The 21021-nt window shown below is 38.8% G+C and overlaps 1 protein-coding gene and 1 long non-coding RNA gene across 3 annotated transcripts; one reads left to right on the top strand and one right to left on the bottom strand.

The window, feature by feature from the left end:
- The first annotated feature begins 968 nt into the window (after positions 1–968).
- LOC133843284 (uncharacterized) lies at positions 969–3388 on the top strand. Of its 2 annotated transcripts, XR_009894494.1 has the most exons (3): positions 969–1072; positions 1590–1865; positions 2104–3388. It is a non-coding gene; the product is annotated as an uncharacterized LOC133843284 (long non-coding RNA). The 2 variants fall into 2 exon arrangements; XR_009894493.1 differs by having other exon boundaries at positions 969–1865.
- Positions 3022–19355, bottom strand: LOC133843283 (putative uncharacterized protein DDB_G0291608). The gene is made up of 4 exons (XM_062276750.1): positions 19067–19355; positions 6235–6574; positions 3280–6178; positions 3022–3214 (listed from the first exon to the last, which is right to left on the bottom strand). The coding sequence occupies exons 1-4, from the start codon at positions 19091–19093 to the stop codon at positions 3022–3024; spliced, it is 3459 nt and encodes a 1152-aa protein (XP_062132734.1). The 5' UTR covers positions 19094–19355.
- Between the last annotated feature and the right edge of the window lie 1666 nt (positions 19356–21021).

Genomic DNA, 21021 nt, shown 5'->3' with positions numbered 1-21021 from the left:
GTCAGTTACTCTGTCTCCATGCTGGAAGTTTGCTTTTCGGGCTATATCGAATTGATTCGATGACCTATTTATTTAGCTATATATTATATTTAATTTTTTATGGTTTCGGATTTCATTCAGACTTTTAATTATCAGAAGACGGCATCGCTATCATCTTAGTGCCTTGCCAAGCCAAGTGAAGCGCTAAGCTCAGCTGTAAAGTTTTAAGCTCACTCTTCGCTTGACTTTTGGCTCTCTTAAATTTAGCAAAGCTGCTCGTAAACATCTCACAAGCAACACAAAACAAAAACAACACACGGCACACAGCACACAGCAGACTGACAGACAACTGTAACGTTACAAATCAGCTAACAAAGCAGACACGCGCAAAGAAGCAAAACAAAAAGGAGAAATCGAAATCTTTTGCACACAAATAAAGTCCAAGCTGAAGCTTCTACAGCCAACCGTCTCCGTTTCCACCTACATACACATACATATATTCACATCCACCTCCCCAACAACAGCATAAGCAGAGCAACAACAACAACAACAAGACGACGACTTTTGCTTTAGCAATCAGTGCAACAGTTCTGACTCATGAAGCTTACGGGCGTCAAACGGATTTTTGCATTTTTATTTATTTTTCGTTCTTTTTTTTGGTTTGGTTTTGTTTCTGGTTTCTGGTTTGGGGCTTTGGTCTTGGGCTCTGTAACCCAATTTTAAAAGCAACAACAACATGCAAAAAAGCTCAACGAAGGAAACAAGAAAAAAAGGGAATGCATGGGAAGCAGAATACGAAAATTACAGCGAAAGGCGTTGTAAGAAATCGAAAACAGTTCAAACAACATCTGTATGCATGTTCACGCACACACATCTACGTTCTTATATTCTTGTATGCGAGCACACACACACACACACACACACACACACACACACACATACGAATTAAACATGTGTATATCGAATGTCTTCGGGGGATGAGCAAAAGAGTCAGCAAAAAATTGTAAATTACTCACAGTTTCCTCGGAATTTTTGTATTACGCCGTTGAGATTAAGTGAAAGATTTAATTTCACTTAATTATACAATTGATTGGTAATCAATTATTATACATATGTACATATATATTTTCATTAAAAATTACTGCACAACTGGCACACTCATCGGATGTGTAATATCTGATAATATTAGACTCTCGATGGTCTATAGGAAATGTGATAATTGACACTCTGATGTTTACCGCTAATTAATTTGGTATTTTAAAAATAGAGCCAGACTAAGAAACAATAGTTGAAAAACGAGTTTCGATTAAATATTCCGTGAGAGAGAGCACTAAATATAGAGTCACTAAATTGTCACCGAATTCGAAATTTAGGGTCTAAAGATATAAAAATTATGAATTATGGTCCACTTCGCTTTTGTTGATTTTTCTGATCTAAACTTATGCTAATTTGGAGGCACACTCCAATGCATATCTATTTATATCAAAAGGTTAAATTAAAGTTATATATGCCAAAGATATTCGTATCAATAAAATGTTGTATATTTCTGTTGATTTTTCCAATCTCCACAGCCTAGTATAAATTTTAAAGCGCAATTGCATATATTTTAGCTCTTCTTAAATGTTGTGATACTTCTTCTTCTTCTCGTTGTTCAGCCGGCGCCTGGCAACAAACGAAATTTAAAAAGCGAAACCGAAAAACGATCGAAAATTGCATAAGGGAGAAGACCTCAACTCACATGCATGCACTTACACACACACACACACAAACACAGATGCATTTGGTTCGTGAGTGTTTTTTTCATGTTGTTTTCTGACTCGATCCGGCAACGACAACGACAACATCGCCCGCCATGGCAACAATAACATTGTTAACTTTTATAGCCGGTAAGTTCAGTTTGTGCACGGCAATAACAATAACAACGCCAACAACAAAAACAACAGCGTCAGCGACAAAAAAAAAACCAGGCCTCATTTATGCGCTGCAGTTTAGTTGTTTGCTAGCGACTTTTTTGGACGTTGCGCCCCATGCTGTAGTTGTCGTTGTGGTTGTGTTTGTTGTTGTTGTTGTTGTTGTTGTTGCTGTGCAGTTTGTGCGCTAAAAATAAACGCCATGTAATTATAGACGTTGACTACGACTTGTTGCACTCACACATACACAAGCACACGCACACGCACTTGCATACATGCGTAGACGGCCATGCCCAAAAGCAAGTTGAACGAGCCAAAGCGCATTTAAAGAGACTGAGCTTAAGAGCGAAGAGAGACAGAGAGAGAGAGCGTTCAAGTTGCGTCTCTGAAGAGCGTACGCTGCTTAGGCCAACAACTTATTGCTGCGTGCTCTTTGCATTGTCTTTGGTCACGTCGTCCAGCAGCAACAACAACAGCAGCAGCAAGCCATGGACCAAGTTTGATAGGTCACGTATGCGCATATGATTAGTTGACCACTGAAAAATCTTGTCCTGCTATCGACTCACACACACACACACACATACACACCACGCACTAAATGTGGTGTAGTGTGCGTTAATCTTCTTGTGGCAGCTAACCTTGGCCTAAATGCTGGGCATGACAGACAGTCGCTTGCTTGTTGACACAGACCACAAACCGAAACCAGCTTAGCCCACCAAACATTTGCGATGCAGCTTTATGGCAGCTTAAAGCTCTGCTTAGCGAAGACAACAACCATGCTGTTAAAGCACTGTTAAAAGTTGTAACAGTTGAGATTTGAATTTACATTTAAAAATTGGTTTTGTTTTTATTGTTCACGTAAATTAACTTAAATTAACAATAATCAGCGGAATATGTACAACATTGAAATACTACGAAAAAAAGGAATATGCATGCACTTCGAAACCGATCACGTTCAAATGAAACCACCTACATCATGTATGATTGTAAGTGTGTGAGATTGTGTTTGTGTGTGTCTCCCCTTGTTGTGCAAATGTGTGGGTGCAAGAAGTTGAAAACATGTCTAAAAGGTCGAGTATCTAAATGGCATGTGGTGATGTTGTTGTTGTGATTGTTCTGGCGAATTGTTGCTTCATCTGCGACGCAGATGCATCATCGACTCCAGTGAACTGGGATCCAATGTGGCCGCATGCTCCAAATCCTCGCTGCTCGCATTCTCCTCGGCGACATTCACAAAGGTGCTCGAGAGCTCTCCATTCAGCTTGTTGACGTTGCCCGTGGCAATGTCGTACATGAAGATTTCCTGCTCGGCGGCATCGCTGGATCTGTAAAGTAGAACGAAGCTATGTTAACTACTCTTAATTTGATAACATTCGAATGTTAAACTTACTTAGCCACCAACAGCACCACGGACTGCAGTTCGATGTCGGTACGCGCCTCCTTCTCCAACCACCGCTTGAAGTTATCCTTGGTGGGCTTCTTCACCAGCGTCTTGACCAGCTCACCACCCAAAAACTTTACCTCTCTGCTGTCCACGCTGCGCGCCTCACTCGACTGCCCTGCGGGCTGAGCCTCAACGGGAGCCAAGACCACAACACTGACAATCTTCTTGCCCAGCAGTTCCTCGCTATCGGGAATGGGGAACTGAGCACCGTTGATCTTCAGTGGCAAATAACGATTGTATTGCTGACGCTCGGCCAGCTCAACGGGAGTCACCACCGTGGCATCCTGACGAACATACTTCTCATTCACGCTCTGTCCTTGGGCGGCATCGAAACGCACAACTTTCACATCCAGCTGCTGCTTTTGGGGCAGTGAATTCGTCTGTTTTACGCGATCGATTTGCTTCTCGCTCAGCGCCACCTTATCGCCATTGGGCTTCACCACAGTCAACACCTTGTTGGTCTCGGCAATCTGAGCACCTCCGCCAGCACCATAGAAATGCTGCAGATGCTCAGCGGGCAGATTCTCCAGAGCAATGTCTCCCTGCTTATCGTAATCGAGGATGGAGATATCGGCATTGTTCAGTATACCGGAGGAGAAGAGTTGCTGGCGCAGATCGTCGGGCACCTCGTCGGGCAGCTGCAGCAGCGTCTGCGATGCCTTGCCATTGGGCTTGGGTGGAGCTGTGGGCAATGGCGCTGATGTCGATGGCGAGGAGGCGGCAGCTGGAGCAGCTGCTGGCTTCACAGGTGTCACATAGTTTGTAGGAGCTTGTGATTGCTTCTCTTGCTGCTGTCGCTGCTGCAGCTCCTTGAACACATCCGAGTGATAAGTGGACACACTGAATGGGGAGTTGTCGCCAGCTGAAGCGGAATTAAATTGGGATTGCGATTGTCTGGGTTGCTGTGCGAAGTTTGTGCTGGCTTGAGCTTGAAGCGCAGCTGCTGAGGCTTGAGGATGCACCTGGACAACGGGCTCACTGCTGGGCTGGGGATACTGATTGTAGCTGGCGTAGCTGGAGGAAGGTGGCACCGGGGTGACAACCATTACCTTTTGGCCGTGAGTGGACTCGGCGTAAACCGGAGACGTTGACTCGCTGGGGAAGCTAGCGAAGTGTTGTTGCTGGGAATGTTGCTGCTGTTGGGAATGTTGCTGCTGTTGGGAATGTTGCTGCTGTTGCTGAAGTGGCTGCTGGGGTTGTGGTTGCTGATGTTGCTGTTGTTGCTGGTGCTGCTGGGAGCTGGCTGTGATATAATGTCCGGCAATGGGTTGTGCAGGAATTGGCGCAGCTGTGGGACCCAAATTGGGAGCAGGCACATCGTGTATAACCTCGTTGCGTGTGTTGCTGTAGGCGAATTGCTGCAGCGACAACTGTTGCTGCTGCGATGGCTGATTCTGCACAGTTTCCGTGATATGTTGCTCAAACTTGGGAATGGACTTCAACAGCTCCGTTTCCTTGGAAGGTTTGATGTCGAAGTAACTCAAAGTGGGCGCCACATACTTGTGCTCCTGATGTTGCTGTTGCTGCTGCTGCTGCTGTGAGTGTTGCTGATGTGGTTGCTGTTGTGGATAGTAGTCGGTTGCTGGCGTGGGCGAGTGCACAATGAACTGTGGCTGCTGCACAAACTGTGGCTGTCTGATAAACTGATAAGGTTGTGGCTTCGACTGTGACTGACTCTGACTTTGATATTGTTGTTGTTGCTGATGATGTTGCTGCTGCTGTTGTTGGTAGTTGACATTCTCCAGCTTTAGAGGCAACTGCAATGGTTTGGTTTGTGGCGCAGGTGCGGGAGTAGGGCGGAATTTAATGGGCTGATATGGCGCACTGGGACGCGATGGCAACTCTTGGGATTTGGGCGGAATTGTGGGGAAGAATGGCACCTGGACTTGCTTATGGGGCGGCTTCTGATATTGCTGCTGTTGTGGTTGCTGCTGCTGCGATGGCTGTGGCTGATACTGCTGATTGTGATTGACATAGAACTGCGATTGCTGCACCAACTTGTTGAAGATGCTCTGCGATGAAGTCGATGGCAATTGCTGCTGCGTGATGCTGGGGCGTGGCACATGTTGCTGCTGCTGCTGTTGGGGTTGCTGTTGCGGCTTTTGATAGTACTGCAATTGTGGTTGCTGCTGCTGCTGTGGCTTGCTGGCTGGCTGCCTGAAGTAGTTGCTGCTGTGCTGCGCCGGCAACTGTTGCTGGCTGGCAAAGTGCAGCTGCTGCTGTTGCTGCTGCTCACGTTGTTGCTGCTGATGTTGCTGATAGCTGCCGAAGAGCGTGTTGGCGGAAGACGTCGACGATGAAGATGAAGAGGAGCCTCTGGCGAAGCTGCTCTCGCGTCCATAGTCCGCACGTGTGTTAGTCAAAGGCAACGCCACCACCTGACGTTGAATGCTCTCCGCATCGTGCTCCTCCAGAATGTGGCCGGTCTGATGTTTGTTCTCCGCCCCGAAGGAGACATGAATGCCGCTGTTGCTGTGATACTTCTCCGAATCGGGATGGATGATGGTGCGCAGCGTGGTGGATTTGACGGGCGGCAGAGGCGTCACTGGATACTGGACCACCTCCTCCTCTTCCTCCTCCTCGGGCTCCTCGTTGTCGTCGTTGTTCAGCGATGCGATGGGCGTCTCCAGATGCAGCTTGTTGTTCTGATCCTTCTTGTAGTTCACATAGAACACATGCACCTTCTCCTTCTTCTTCTTCGTCTTCTTAGTCACCACGGGTTGTGCGGGTTCCTCGGCCAACGTTTCGTTCGCATCCTTGATGATGATCTCAATGATGGGCTCCGGCGCCTCCAGATACTGTGGATAGGGCGCATAGCCAGTGGCAAAGCTGCCCGGATACTGAGCTGTAAATGAAGTGGAATTAGTCTCGGATGAAGTAAAGTTTAGGTTTAGTTCTTACCTATGGCCTGCTGGCCATTGTAGTAGCCCGTCTGTGGAAAGTAGTTGTCCACGTAGCCGGCTCGACGACTGGCGACCTCGGGATACAGAAATCCGGCATTGCCAAAGTCATAGAGTGTGCGCTTGCCACGATTCTCGCCGGGCACCAACGATTTCAGCGTCTTCGTGGACTGACTTTTTGTGGTTGTCGTTGAGGTTGTCTTGGAGCCAACAGTTGTGGGCGTTGGCTTCTTGGTGGAAGGAATCGCAGAGTCCGCCTTCGACACAGCTTTAGTCTCGCTCTTGGGCTTCGTGGTTGCTGCTGTTGTTGCTGCGACAGCAACTGTTGCGAGCAGCGCCAACTGCAAAAGGCAAATAAATTTATGAATTATTTATAAACAAATTATTTTCGCAGGCTAACATGGATGTGGAAACATTTTTGCGTTAATTAAATGCTGTTGCGTGGCAAGGTCGAGCGTCACAAAAAATTATAAATGAAATAAAATATATTATTATTTAAAAAAAGGTAAAAAATAAACACTTTTACCACAAAAAAACAAAAAAACGACGAGCACGAAATACAAAAGGCTGCACACAAATTGGTGAATGCCCAAAAAGAGGCAAATTAAAAAAAATAAGCAACAAAAAAAAAAGGCAATGAAAACAAATATCAAAAGCATTTTGGAGTGTTTGGCAAATTAGCCGAGCAAAACGTCTGTCTCTGTGTGGACGTGTGTGGAATCCGTCTTTGGCATTGGGTCAATGTCAAGTTGCTGACCACAAAATGGATCTGCAACCTGTTGGGTTCAACTCGAACGTAAATCGAAATCGAACTCGAAATCAAATGCGAAATTGAAACTCATCAATCTTACGATTGTAAGTATGTGCAGCTCAACTCTTATTTATTATGAGTGTTATTATTGTTGTGCGCTTGGGTTAAGTCTTAATCACTCCAAACTGTGTCACACACACACACTCTCTGAGTAATCGCTATCGATCGCTGCGGGGCTGCGACTCTGAGACTCTGAGACGTTGCGACTATGCGACTATGCGACGGCCTATTTGCCACACGTGAAAGTTGCGCAGAGTGTCGACGACTTGACGCCTTGAATTTCAATTTCAACAGTCGCAATTTGCATTTCAACAAAAGTGCCAGCGAGATGAGTCAGTTGCACACATGACAACGACGTTTAAATACCCTAAATACCAAAAATAACAAATACGCAAACGAAAGTGAAGTATCATTCATTGCATGTTGAATTGCTTCCATTGAGTAGCAAATAGAAATGCAAAGTTAATATAAAATAAATAGAGAAATTTCAGTTTTCATTATTAAGTAGAAAATATATTCTATATGCAAAAAAGAATTAATATAAATGAAAAATTGACTATTGCAATGTGAATTGCTGTCGGTAAGAAAAACAAATATTCAATACAATATATAAACGTAAACTAGATCATTGGAATTCAGCAGAAATATATTTAAAAAAAGCCGAATTAACCAAATACGCATTTCAGTTAGAAAAATAATAGCTTTATTTAAAAAATTATTATTATAATTACAAAATAAGAAAGCTTTTTTGCAATAAAAGCAAATCAATATATACAATGAATAAAAATAGTTCACCTTCTTATTATTATATTTTTTGTTTATAAAATTCAAAAAACTTATTTCATATATATAATTTAATGTTTAATTGGGATGTTAAGCTAATTCGTTTTTATAGTATTGTTTTTTTCAATGGAGAAATGTCTGAGAATGATATTTTTGATTCCCCATTATACACGTATTCTATTAAAGCACACTTTGTATTTTAAACTAACTATGACACGCATTCAATTCTAATTCTAATTAAGTAAATGGAAACTTTGTAAACCTTATCGTGTTCATTCTGAGTTCGAGTCACAGTATTTATATTTCTAAAAATATTGTAATACAAATATGTATGCAAAAATGAAAGTATTGCAAATACTTAGAATATAATATTAATCGCCTTTTCATTCAATGCTATAAATATTGCATTATGTAAGCGACTAATATTTGATGTCAGAATTATGTGGGTTTCAATCGCAACAATCAGTGGAGTTTACTCTCGACTCCAGTGCAGTTCACATACTATACGCTAAAATGATGCTGAAATGCGTCGAGATCAGTGCAGTGGCATTATTCTGGATAATCCTAACCCCACTGACTGTGATTTTGTGCAAGAACCAAAAATGGATATCCTGGAATGAACTTAACTTCTGGCAGTGCCTTGGAACCATAATTATATTTGCCATCGCATTGGCTGGCATCTCCTGGCTGCTCTTCTTCATTTCCGTTCTGCTATACAGAAAACTAAAGCGTTTTCTAACGAATCGAAGTCTTGCAGTTGAGCCAGAAAATAGGGAATTGAGTCGCCAACCCAGTGAATGTGTTCTGAACAATCAAATCGTATTAAATACGTGGGCAGAAAGTGAAAGAGACGAGGAAAGAGCGCGTCCTTCTCGACCTGCGCCCGGTTTGCCACGAAAGAGTTGCAAAGTTAACACAGAGTATAAACAACATAACAGCGAAACGTCATTTCAGCCGCCACCCAGCTACGAAGAAGTCCAAAATCAAAAATAGAACTACAAGCAAGTGCGTAAGCTGTGGCTTAAGCTATGATTCAAAGCATTACGATAAGAAAAACAAACGAAGTGATTACAAAAAAACTGAAAACTCTATTGAAATGATTTTATTTGAAATATTAGAAACACTCAAGCTATAAAATTTGTATAAAATAAAATAAAATATACGATAGATTGTGATTTAAATATGATTCATATTATTACAAATACTGCTACGATAAGAAAAACGAACGAAGAGTGGAAAAAAAATTAATCTGAAAAAGCTATTAAAATAATATTGTTTGAAATATTAAGTGTTTATTCAAGCTATAAAATTTTTCTTAAAAAATTTATATAATAAAATAAAATATCCGATAGATTGTGCTTTAAATATGATTACAAATACTGCTATAATAAAAAAAACAAACGAAAAGTGTAAAAAAAAATGTAATACTGAAGAACGATTTAAATAAAATATAAGAGAATTTAATTTGAAATATTATGAAGAACGTTAAGTTGAATTTCCAATATGATTCAGAGCACTACTATGACTGCTACGATTGGAAAACCAAATGATGAATGTGCACAAAAAACTAAAAAAGTTTTTAAATAAAAATTGGAAAAAACAAAAGCTATTAAATTAATTATATTTTAATCATGAATCAATGAGCTACTAAGAAAAACTACAAAAAAAAATGTTAAGGACCAACAAAGTTTTCAAATAAATATTAACAAATATACCCAAGAGTATGTTATATAGCTTTTTATATATAATAAACATCCTTATCGACTAAATATGATTCAGATCTCTACAATGTTTGCGGTAATTGAATTATCTGAACAAAAATAAATAAAAAATAAATCAAAAAAAAATGCATAACATTATATTCAAATTGATGAATGAATTACATGTTAACTATATAATCTAATTCTAATAACAAGAACAAGAGCTCGAACAAGAACTAATTAAAATAAAAAAAAATATTTGAAAAATAAAGTTTTATTTTGCTTAGCATAGTTGAAACTGTTAAGTATACATTGGTTAATCAACATTACATATTACAAAATAATCTATGATAATTTCTAAAATTGTACTCTATAAAACACTTTAATCAAATCATAATATATAACTTAAGCATATCTGACTTGTATTTTCTGCAATTTGATTAATACCAATAAAGTGTTTAATTTATCCAAAGTGTGTTTTTGTGTTAAAATCGATAACAGCACATAAATGTTATGTTAATCAGATTATACAGCTTAAAATACTTTGAACTGAATGAATTTTTTATAACAGCTTTGTATTATCAGATTAATGTATTTTTTGATAAAGATTTCATAAATTGAATAAAAGTTGAATTGAATTTAAAATAACCTAACAATTTGTAAAGAAAAGTGAAAAATGAAATAAAAATTGTTGAATAAATTGCATTTTCAGCTGTGTAATTTAATTAATATAAAATTTATGTGCTCCTAAGCGAAATAAAACGTAAGTTTTTCTATTAATTTTGTATTTTAATTAGCTGCGGTTTGAGAATTATTAGAAGGTTAAAATGCACTTCATTCAACGGATTATATTTAATTTTCACATTTTCCTTACAAATTATTTTCGTTAGATTAAAAAAAAACATTATTTTATGGCTTTAATATAAATTGTATTTTACAAATAGCTTTTTTTATACTCCTTAGCAAACTATGTAGCAAACGAACTTTTTATTTATTTCCAATAGTTTAGAAATTATTAAAGCTTTTCTCTTTTCTTTAGCGAACTAACCAGCAAATTAAATTTCAATTTACTTTCAATAATCTTCAAAATTATTAAAGCTTTCCTCTTCTCTTTAACGAACTATCTAGCACAATAGTTCACATGCCCCGTAAGATAAAAAGTAAAAAGAGTGCGAAGCAGAAGAAACGCGATCAGTTCCGTCAACATAGCCACGACAATGCCAAGTTGCAACAACGCCCACGCAGTTGTCTGTGTTTGGCCAACTGCCAAATGGGCAATGCAACTCACAACTTGCGACTCACATCTCATTTTTTTTTTTTTTTTTGTGGAAGTGAAATTGTTGCCGCTGTGGGGCAAATGGGGTCTGGCATTTGACATTTGGCACTGACAACGCCTGCCACATAAAATTAAATTTGCGATACTTTCTCAAAAAAAAATTAAATAAAACAAAAAATAATAGAGACATAAAAAACAGAGAGAGAAAGAGAGAGAGAGATTGAGATAGATACAAGTATTTCTAGCAATGTTTTTTATTGACTGCAAATGTCAGCATTGTGGGCGCTGACATTTGATTTATGTGTGTGTTCATGTGAGTGAAACTCACACACAGCCAAAAATAATCAAAATTGACAGAGCGAGAGAGACGGACAATTGGATAAGCTGACAGTTGTGCGATGTACGGTGGCGTATGCGCAATATCTTGTTCGCTACGCAAAGTTCACAGCCCGTCTAAGTGTGTGTGAGATTGTGTTTTGATTATGGCATCTCGTTGTCACATCGTTGCAACTGTCAAACACGCTTGTTCGTCAAAGTCACAAAGCCAAAAAAAACGGAAGCTGTGCAAACACTTTTGACAACACTTTTGGGCCAAAAGCTATTGTTTTAACTCGAGCTCATTGTTGTTGTCGGCGATTATTATTTGTGTTGCTGTTGCTGATGTTGCTGTTGCTAGTTGTCGCCTTTTGCTGACACACATTTTGACAGCGAACGTCGCATCTTTTAATTGCAATAATTAAACACAACTTCAAATATTTTTACTTCAATATTTACGTATTTGAGTTGCACTCGCTTTTCGAGCATAAATTATGACTTTATTACGACACACTCAAAAAAGCTTTATGCGTATGCTAATTATGGAACATTGTCACACTACGAAAACCCACACAAAACACGATTATTTAACACATTCGAGTCGAAGAAAATGTCGCGAATCATCGAGGGATTAGAGAGAGAGATGGGGGGAAGCAAAGAGGGAAGGTTATTCAGGGATTAGCATAACGAACTGACCTACCAACCTATGGGTTGATGATGCTGCTAACGCAGTAGCTGGAGAGTCGACAGTCGTCAGATTTATTAACACATGAATGCCAACTCGTGTCGGATCAGAGGAGAGAGGGGAAGACAAGGAAAGGGGAGACGCACAATGAAAGCCCACAGCTTAGAGTTAAGCGCAGACAATGGCCAAATGTCAAGACACACAGAGGTTTGTTGGCCAAAACAAAGCCAAAACATGCTCATTGATGGCTCAAAAGAAACTGGCGCATAACCAAAAAGAAAGATGCTAACAATGGGAGAAAGTTAACACACACGCACTGACCGAGTGTTGTGCGTGTGTGTGTGTATGTGTGTGTATTTATAAGCTAATAAACACGCTGAGAAGCCGACTTTTTGCGCAGAATTATGCAATGGCTTAGAGCGCCTATTAACCTGGCTAAACAGCGAGCAGCCAGAGTTAGTGGCCAAGTGTAAATCAAAATGTGCAGGCGCATCTTTTAAGTTTTAAGCGGGATTGTGTAATGCAAGACGAAGACGAAGCCGATGCTAAATTATGGCCAACCGAGAGACGAAAATTGTTTGGCCAAATTACACAGCAGATGCTGCAACAGGATTGCCACAAGCTGCCAGCGGCCAGTCAAACAACTAACAAGTTAACAGCTCAACAACTGTGTGGCATGTGGCAGCTGCAGTGAAATCGGCGACAACTTGTTGCCGCAACTCCCGCGTGAAGTTGCAGTTGCAGTTGCATTTCGCATTTGGTTAGCAGATCAACTCGTAAACTGATGACAAATGGCATTCTCATCATCATCATCATCATCATCATCGTTGTTGCTGGCAATTTGCAATTAGCCTTCTCATACTTTTCGGTCTGCTTTTGTTGTCTGTTGTCTACTCTGCAGCAGTTTAATGCTGATGGCAATCTCTCAGCGAGCGAGCGAGCGACGACGACGACGACGACGCCCTGCGTCATGCACTTTTGGATGATGAACAGTTATGATATGTGGCAGACGACGATCTGCCATTGTTATCTGTTATTGTTGGTCATGTGAAAATAAGAAATAAACTAACACGCCACAATTATTATTCTGTGTCTGATCTGAAAGTCATCTTGCGACTCTTTCGAGTCACAGCCAATTATTCGAGTGAACGGAAGATATTTGGCAATAGCTTTTAAGCCACACACAGGAAATTGCTTATGCTCAAAACTCAGCTGCAACAAGCATCATAATTGAAACACATCCATCATCATGAGAACAACAACCAACAATTTGGCCACAATTTGCCAGCGCAACAATTGCAAATCGCTCTTTCCACAGTTTTATGCTAAATATATACACATGCTCTCTCAAAGGGGGGGCTTTCACTTGTTGCTGTTGAACAATTTCGATACTTTTTCGATGTTTTTTTGAGGCTAATGAGACCGCCTGCTGCTTTCTTAAAGAGCATTTCAATTTCTTTTACAGTTTTCGGTTGTTCTTCCACCTGCTAACAAAGGCACACTAATTATGTCTTAAATGCCAAACAACATAATTAAGAATGTAGCTGAACGAGCTTCCTCTTTCGATAGCAAAGATGTTGGCCATTAATTTCCATACAACACCATAAAAAACAAATCATTTTATGGCATAGAAATTGCATATTTTCAAGGCGTTCAACTTAAGTTGAAGTGACACTTCGTTGATGTCCTCAATTGAAATCTCAACGAATCATCCACATCGCATGCATATTTAATAAATTCATTTTGTATTTTTGTGATGTGCCCATGAAAGTCGTAAAAACAAAAGCACAAATAAAGCAAAAACGTTGCGGATGTGAATAAATGCGAAATTGCGAATAATCCTTATAATTAAAGAGATCACCCAGAGGCGCTTATATAATACAAAAAACGACGCGACTCTCGAATGTAGAGCAACAACAACAGGAATGAAAGGAAGTGAGTGTGCCACTGTATGTGTCTGTGTGTGTGACGGCGTGCAAAATACGCGAAACTCTGGCGAAAACAAACGAAAGACTTAAGCGACAAACTTGGCGTCTGCCGCGACTAAAAGGCGTAAAAATATACGAAACGAAAAAAAAACAACACACACATGAAACAATTAATCTTTTTTATGCCGTTAACTTGCTGTCTGTGTGTGCTGTGTGTATTTTGGGGCTAGAAGCTGCACGGCCTGACACCAAAACGGAAGTTGGCGACGCGCCAAGCGGCAAAACTTAGACCCAAATAAACACTTGGAGAGCAGACAATGACAACACAACAGCAATAAAAACAACAACAACGGCAGCTGAGAAATAACTGAAGCAGCAGCAAGCGAACGAAAAAAAAAAGAAATATGAATTATTAAATGAAATGAAAAATGAAAGTGTTTTTCTGTCAGTCAAGCGAATGATGTTGATGATGATGATGCTGCTGCTGCTGTCGCTGCTTAGCTGGACAGGCAGCCGAATCTACCTCAACGTGACATGAATTGGGCACACTAACAAATACAGCTAAAGATACAGATACATTGGCCAGAGGGTACAGCTACAGATACAGCGACAGCGACAGTAACAGGTACAGGCAGAAGAAGCTCAGTTGCTGCGATGAGAAAGCGAACTTCAACTTGGAGTTAACGATTTTTTGGTTTTATACCCGCTATTTTCAGGGTAGAAGAGTGTTATAACTTTTCGCCATGTAACAGGCAGAAGAAGACTTCTTTGGGCTCTTAATGTGGTATATATATATATTTGATCAACGTAAACAGCCGAGACGAGCTGTTTGTCTGTCTGATCACTTGCGTCTAAACAGAGACTATAAGATATAAAGCTATAAGTTTTGCAATAATTGATATGTCATTTAAGCAAATATACATTTCGGTATATTTTAGCATTTTCTCGGAATACTGTACTTGTTCACTGTCGAGTAGATTCTATATTTTAGTATTTTCGGTATCTTTTAGTATTTTTGGTATATCAATATGATATATTTTTAAAGAATAATACCTCACTGTTTTGCTTTTATTGGGATATATCACGGTCAAGCACACTCGACTGTAACTTTTGGTATATTGCTGCATTTTTTGGTATATTAATTCGGTATATTTTCAAAAGAATACCATACTGTTATCCTTTTAAATGGATATCGCACAATCAATAACACGCAACAGTAGCTTTCGGTATATGTTAGTATTTTTTTAGTATATTGGGATATTTCAAGAATAATACCGCACTGCTTTACTTTCATTAAGCACCGGTAGCGGGTATCCCACAGTCGAGAGCACTCTTACTAGCTTTCTTACTTGCTTTTTTTTGTTTTGTTTTGGTGGCGGCAACGTGCCAACAAGTAGCACCAAGCATAACCCCCTTCGGTTGGCAGAGTGTGGGCAGCAGCTGAAGATGCCACCAAAACCTCATCTGCATAATAAACCAAAAAGCAAATAAGATGCAGCTGTCTGGCGAGCACGAGATTACCATTTACCATTTATAAGAGCAGCAGCCAAAACGCATCACGACTGACCAAGAAAATGTAAAAGTTGTTGAACCAGTCAAAGAATGTCATTGAAAATGAAATTCAGATTTCAAATTTTCATCATGCAAATGGTTTGTTTTCCCCGTGGCATCAATGGACAAAATGAAATGCAATGAAATGGAATGATAAATGTGCCAACATTTGGACAGCTTTCAAGACTGCATCTGACAATTGTTATTACTTCTTCTTTTTTTTTTTTGTGTCATTTAATAGCACAACAACAGCAGCAAGTAATTTACACCTCACTCTCCCTGTCTCTGTCTATATTTACACTTCAATTGAGCAACTCGCAAATTACGTTAAGTAAATTGAAATGCAATTGAACGAAATGTTGCGCATACGCCGCGTTGGTTGCAACGCGTTATGCAAAAATCAGTAAATGAAAACCCCAAACAAAACAGAAGTGACCAAGCGATCGTTGCATATGGTGACAATAATTACATGGCTGCAAACACTTGCAGCTTGTTGCTTGCTTACGATTGCTATTGCTATTGCTGAGGCGGACGCGGAGGCGTGTGGCAACCGAGCCAAATGACTTAGGCAACGAACTTACAAACAACTACGGATCGGGATTCCAATTTAAGCAATGCGGATTGCGGGCGACACGCTTAAATTAATATCACCTACTATATATGTTTATCTCTAATTAGTTAACGATTTTTTATAGGGGAGCTCAAGCTGACGGGCTAAACGATGTGCAAGGTCGTTGCATAAAATACATAAAATTCAAATAAATAAAAAATACGGTCTGAGAGTGAGAGTTGTTGTTGAATCTTCTGTTGTAGCCGGAACCGGCCTCTTGTCCCGCTTCACCACTTTGTTCGTCAGTATTTGCATATGACGCATTGTGAGCTGAACTCTGCGTATTACATAAGTTGTGCACTCCGAATTAATACATATGCTAAAGAGTCCGCTGACCAGACTAATTAAAATACCAGCTACAACTACTGAGATGCGGGGGGCAGTCACAAATTAGAGTTAAGTTAATCGCCGCATTTGGGTCATTAATATTCCAGCATGTGTTTTATGAAGACGCTGCCCCAGAAGCCAAAGCCGAAGCCGAAGCTGAAGATGAAAACGAAGCTCAAGTGGCAACGTTTGAGTAACTTTGAATTAAAATAAATACGGGTCTATAGCCTCGAATGGCCATAACAATCATTGCGATGAGCATTTTTCTACCATGATCATGATGTTTGTTATGCTGACGATCTTCGCAGCCACATCTTCGTTTATTTCGCTTGCAGTTGTAATTATTTTGTGGTCAAAAACCGCATTCCAATTTCATGTAAAAATCCACAATTCAGCTGCGTGTATGAGCTTGTGTATGTGAATTTCATATTTCGTGTGTCGCCATTCGCCAAAACACTCCACAAAAAAAAAAGCCTAGAAAAACCAGTCAGTGTTCGTCTTCAGCGACTACCAAAGTTTCCTTTTCCTTTCGGCAGCCAACAGCAGCAGCAACAACAAGTCTGGACAATCGTGGCCAAGCGCATCTTTAAATCGTTTCGATGCCAAAAATAATTACGCCAGCCAACCAAGTGAAAGGCTTCCAAACTAGGAGACTGACAAACTATATTTTTCTACATTTATTTTTTTATTTAATATTTATTTATTTTCCATGTAATACAAGCAGCTTTGTAGTCTTCCTAATAGTAAAAGGTAAACTGAAAATTTGGCAAGATTTGATCGCCTTAAAAGCTGGTTATTTTAAATGCCAAATGACTGTCAAGATTTAGTAGTAAATGTTTTTGGAAATAGCCAAAGTAATTTTGTTTTTTAATGAAGAGCAAAAAAAGATTTTAATATTTTGTAAATAATTTGCTTTGTAGTTTTGCAATTAATCTCGAACAATAAAATTAAATTTCAATTGCTTTAATGGCATTTGAATTGAACATATTTGTTAAGTTGTAAAAGAACTCATAAAATTCATAGAACTAATCGAATGAATGGACCTTAAAAGCATACTTTAAAGTCAATTTTATTGAACATATTTGTAATGCAAAGTTGTGAAAGAAATTGTAAAGTTAACTTTAAGTTTTACTCAAATGCATGAAATTTAAAAATAAAATGAATCATGAAAATGAACATTTAATTTAAGTTCGTTTAAAGGCATTTTCAGTCAACATATTTGTAATACAAAGTTGTGAAAGAAATCATATAGTATTTATAACGATTACTCAAATGAATGAAATTTAAAAATAAAATAAATTACAGGAACTTGAGGCAAAGGAATAATAGAAAATATGACTTTACAACAAGCTATTATTTGCTATATTAACTGCAATTTCCAACACTCAATTCACAATGAAGTTACACCCAAAAAAAAAAAATCCCCGCCAAAGTTTCTTTGTGCAAGCGTTTCTATTGTGACAGAAATAAAATCTAATTAGTCTAGATATCTAGTTGATATATATGATTTTGTTTCTTTTTGCTTATGGATGTGCGCACTTGTCACAATTGTAACTTTTCATTTTCATTTTTGAAAAGACATGAATAAGAAATACTTATAAAAATAAAACCAATCAACTTTCTACACTCCAAATTTACCCAGACACAAATTGTTGGTTTGCATGCGTGCAGCATATTAAAAAATGCTCAGCCTATTTGACAGAAAGAGAGAGAGAGAGAGAGAGAGACAATTACAAACACACACTCATACTTTTAGAGGTTTGTGGAACAGGTGCTTGAAGTGCTATTGTGTCTTCGTTGTCGTTGGTCGTTGGTCGTTGTCGTGGTCAGCCCTGGGCCAAGTACTGAAACTGAACGGAAAGCTGGCCAATACAAGTGCGAGTAACTTGGCCAATTCTACTCGCAATGACAATCAATTTGTTCGTTTGCTTAGCTATTATTTGCTTTGGCAACCTGCAATTAGCCATGAAACGCATTTGGGCCACACGTCTGCGCGCATTATTGACAAACAAAATAGAAAAAAAAACGTTGAGCAGCAAGAAAAACAGAAACAGAAAAACGGACACAAAGTCAGCATTTTGTGGGTCGATCATCTGCCAAATGAAGTTGCACAAAAAACAGTTGCAAATCTGTTTTTGTGTGCGCAAAGGTTACCACCGAGATGATGGCTTTTAATGTTATGGTATTGAATTTGTTGGCCTAAAAATCGACAGCTGCCAAATGGTGATGGCCATTTGGCGCCGCCATTCGAAAGGCTGACAAAAAACCAAAACGTGCAACAAGTATCGAAAAAAAAAATGGAAAGGAGGGCACGCTTGCAACGTGTTGCATGTTGATTTTACAGATGAAGATGTTAGACGTGCAACAACAAACAACTTCAGGTGGCAGCTGGCGCGTCTCTCTTGGTCATTACTTGGTTATATCTATAGTGCATTGCGCATACGCCGCGTGGCCAGGCTGCTGCTAGCTGCTAGCTGCTTGCTGACAATGCAAATTTCATGCTCGAGATTACACAAGATCTTTGTCTGATTGCAGCAAATGAGTGTCTGTCTGCATGTGGATGAAATGTAAGCAGGCAGCGCTAACAAGTTGCATGCAACCAGGGGGAGAGACAAACCCAATGGGCAGACAATTAAAGCCAAGTTGAAGACTGCGATGCGGCAACTCCTGCACTTCACACTGTCTCTCTATCTGGGCTGCGTGTCTTGTGAGTTGTAGTCGAAGCTGCTCCCCCAACCGGAAGACAGTTTACAGCCGAGTTGTTATTGTTGTTGCTGTTGTTGTCATGTAACATTTGGTGACATAATTTATCAATGTCAACGCATTGACGTCTCGAGTTCAACTTACCAGCAATGGCAAATGTTGCAAGCGCATCTTGCAAAAGGATAAGCGAGTGTGTTTGAATGTGATTAATCCGCTTAGCAGCTGCTTTTTTGTTATCGATCAACAAATTTGCAACTTTTTTGTTCAAGTATAAACACTACACTAAACACTGCACAGCATAGAACAACACACAAAGTCGCACACTTTGTGGCGAAAATAAAACGTTATCCTTGCGCGTCGAAACCGGCAAACGAAGCTTTTTTTTCTGTGTGTGTGGCTAAGCGAGAGAAAACGCGTCCAAACCGAAACGCGGCCGTGTTATAACTGAAACTTGATGCAAAACACAGCTCACGACTTGAAGCCGAAAAACTCGCCAAGTTGCCAACTCGCCCAGTCATGCCGCAACAGCCATGTTAAAGAGAGACAAAGCAAGAGAGAGAGAGAGTGTGAAGAAGATACAATAACATTTTTTTGTGTTTCGTCGGTTCGTCGCTCACCTCGTGGTGAGTTGGCAGCGACAACAATTCCATCTGCAGCTCAAGCATTCTCAATCAAGTCTTCGCACTGAAAGTGAATCTGAAAAACACACACACACTCGCACACACACAGAGACGTAACACACACTTGTACGCACGCGCACATTACAGCTCATTTGGGTAAAGACAAAAGTACTTTATCATTATTACAATTACGATAAGCTGCGAACATGGCTTAGAGAGTAGCTACAATATTGTTCAGTCTTAGCCTGAGGCTAAGCAACAACAACTGTTTAAATATAGATAATGAAATGAAAAGTGTGCGCAAAGTTCATAGATCACAATGCCTTAGATAATGAGCGATTATCGAATGGCGATTTGTTTCATTACCTCAGCATAAGCATCGTTTCGATCGCTTGCCAAATGAGCGGCAAATGGTTAAATGGTAAAAGATACCAACGTAATGGAAGTTGCCAAAAAAAAAACTGAAAAACATAGAAATTATTAACAACATATTGATGAATGATTGATTTCCATTCGCTGCCTTTTTGTGTGAGTCTGCAATCTTTTTGACCTAATGAATTCTTTGAACTGAACTATCACTACATTAATTAATCATGTAACTACTTACTACATTATTTTATATTAATATTATGTTATTGCCATTTCACGCATACCTTAATTAATTAATTACATTTTTTAGCTGTGCATAATTACATACAAAAAATTAACGCAACCATAATCGATTTTATAATTGCCTCAAAAAATTAATAAAAAGGCATTTCTTTATTCTATTAATAGTTAACTTGATTATGTTCATGTGTTGCATTTCTATTGCAAATTTATCGATTATATTTATTATGTTTAACTAATTTTTCAATTAAATTCCTATTGTAAGCTAACAATGTTGCTTTTGATGTAGACTTCTCAATAGATACTCACTATTTTAAATTAATACTAATAGTACCAATGCTATTTTAAATTAATATTTTAGGCATTTTCATTATTGAGTTGATCTAAATTTCTTTTTAACTTGTTTACGTTATAATAATAATTTATTTTTTATATCACCATTTTTTTAATTTAGTTACTAGTTACTAAAAATTCGTAGTATTACTTTTTTCCAACTTTTGACTGCTTTGCCTTTATATAATTAAAATAAAAAGTATACAAATGCATAACTTATAATTGTTGTACTCAATAATTATTATCACAATATTCCTATTTTGACAATTTTATTACTTTTTTTAATTTGCATTTAAATCCAACTAAAATTTCTTATTATTACTTTTTCCCACGCTTTGACTATTTTGATTTAATATAAATAAAGAAAAATACAAATAAAAATACAAAATAAATGATAATTTTTCTAAAATTTCATATTTCACATAGGTTTTTTCTAATTTCATACTTTTAAACATCAATCCAAGCTAAATAAGATTTGAAATTAAATTATTCAACTATTGAAAACACTCATTTCCCGATTGAAAGGCATAAAAATGT

This window comes from Drosophila sulfurigaster, chromosome 3 (genome assembly GCF_023558435.1).
Source record: "Drosophila sulfurigaster albostrigata strain 15112-1811.04 chromosome 3, ASM2355843v2, whole genome shotgun sequence".
Taxonomy (NCBI): Eukaryota; Metazoa; Arthropoda; class Insecta; order Diptera; family Drosophilidae; genus Drosophila; species Drosophila sulfurigaster.
The sequence above is the reverse complement of the archived record's forward strand: the minus strand, read 5'-3'. Positions and strand labels throughout refer to the sequence as shown.

Excerpts from the sequence above, each read along its gene's own strand:
- LOC133843283 (XM_062276750.1), bottom strand. The coding sequence starts at position 19,093 with ATGCGCTTGCAACATTTGCCATTGCTG. Across the intron at positions 6,575-19,066 it reads TGCAACATTTGCCATTGCTG|TTGGCGCTGCTCGCAACAGT; the intron begins GTAAGTTGAACT and ends TGCCTTTTGCAG. Across the intron at positions 6,179-6,234 it reads CAATGGCCAGCAGGCCATAG|CTCAGTATCCGGGCAGCTTT; the intron begins GTAAGAACTAAA and ends CTTCATTTACAG.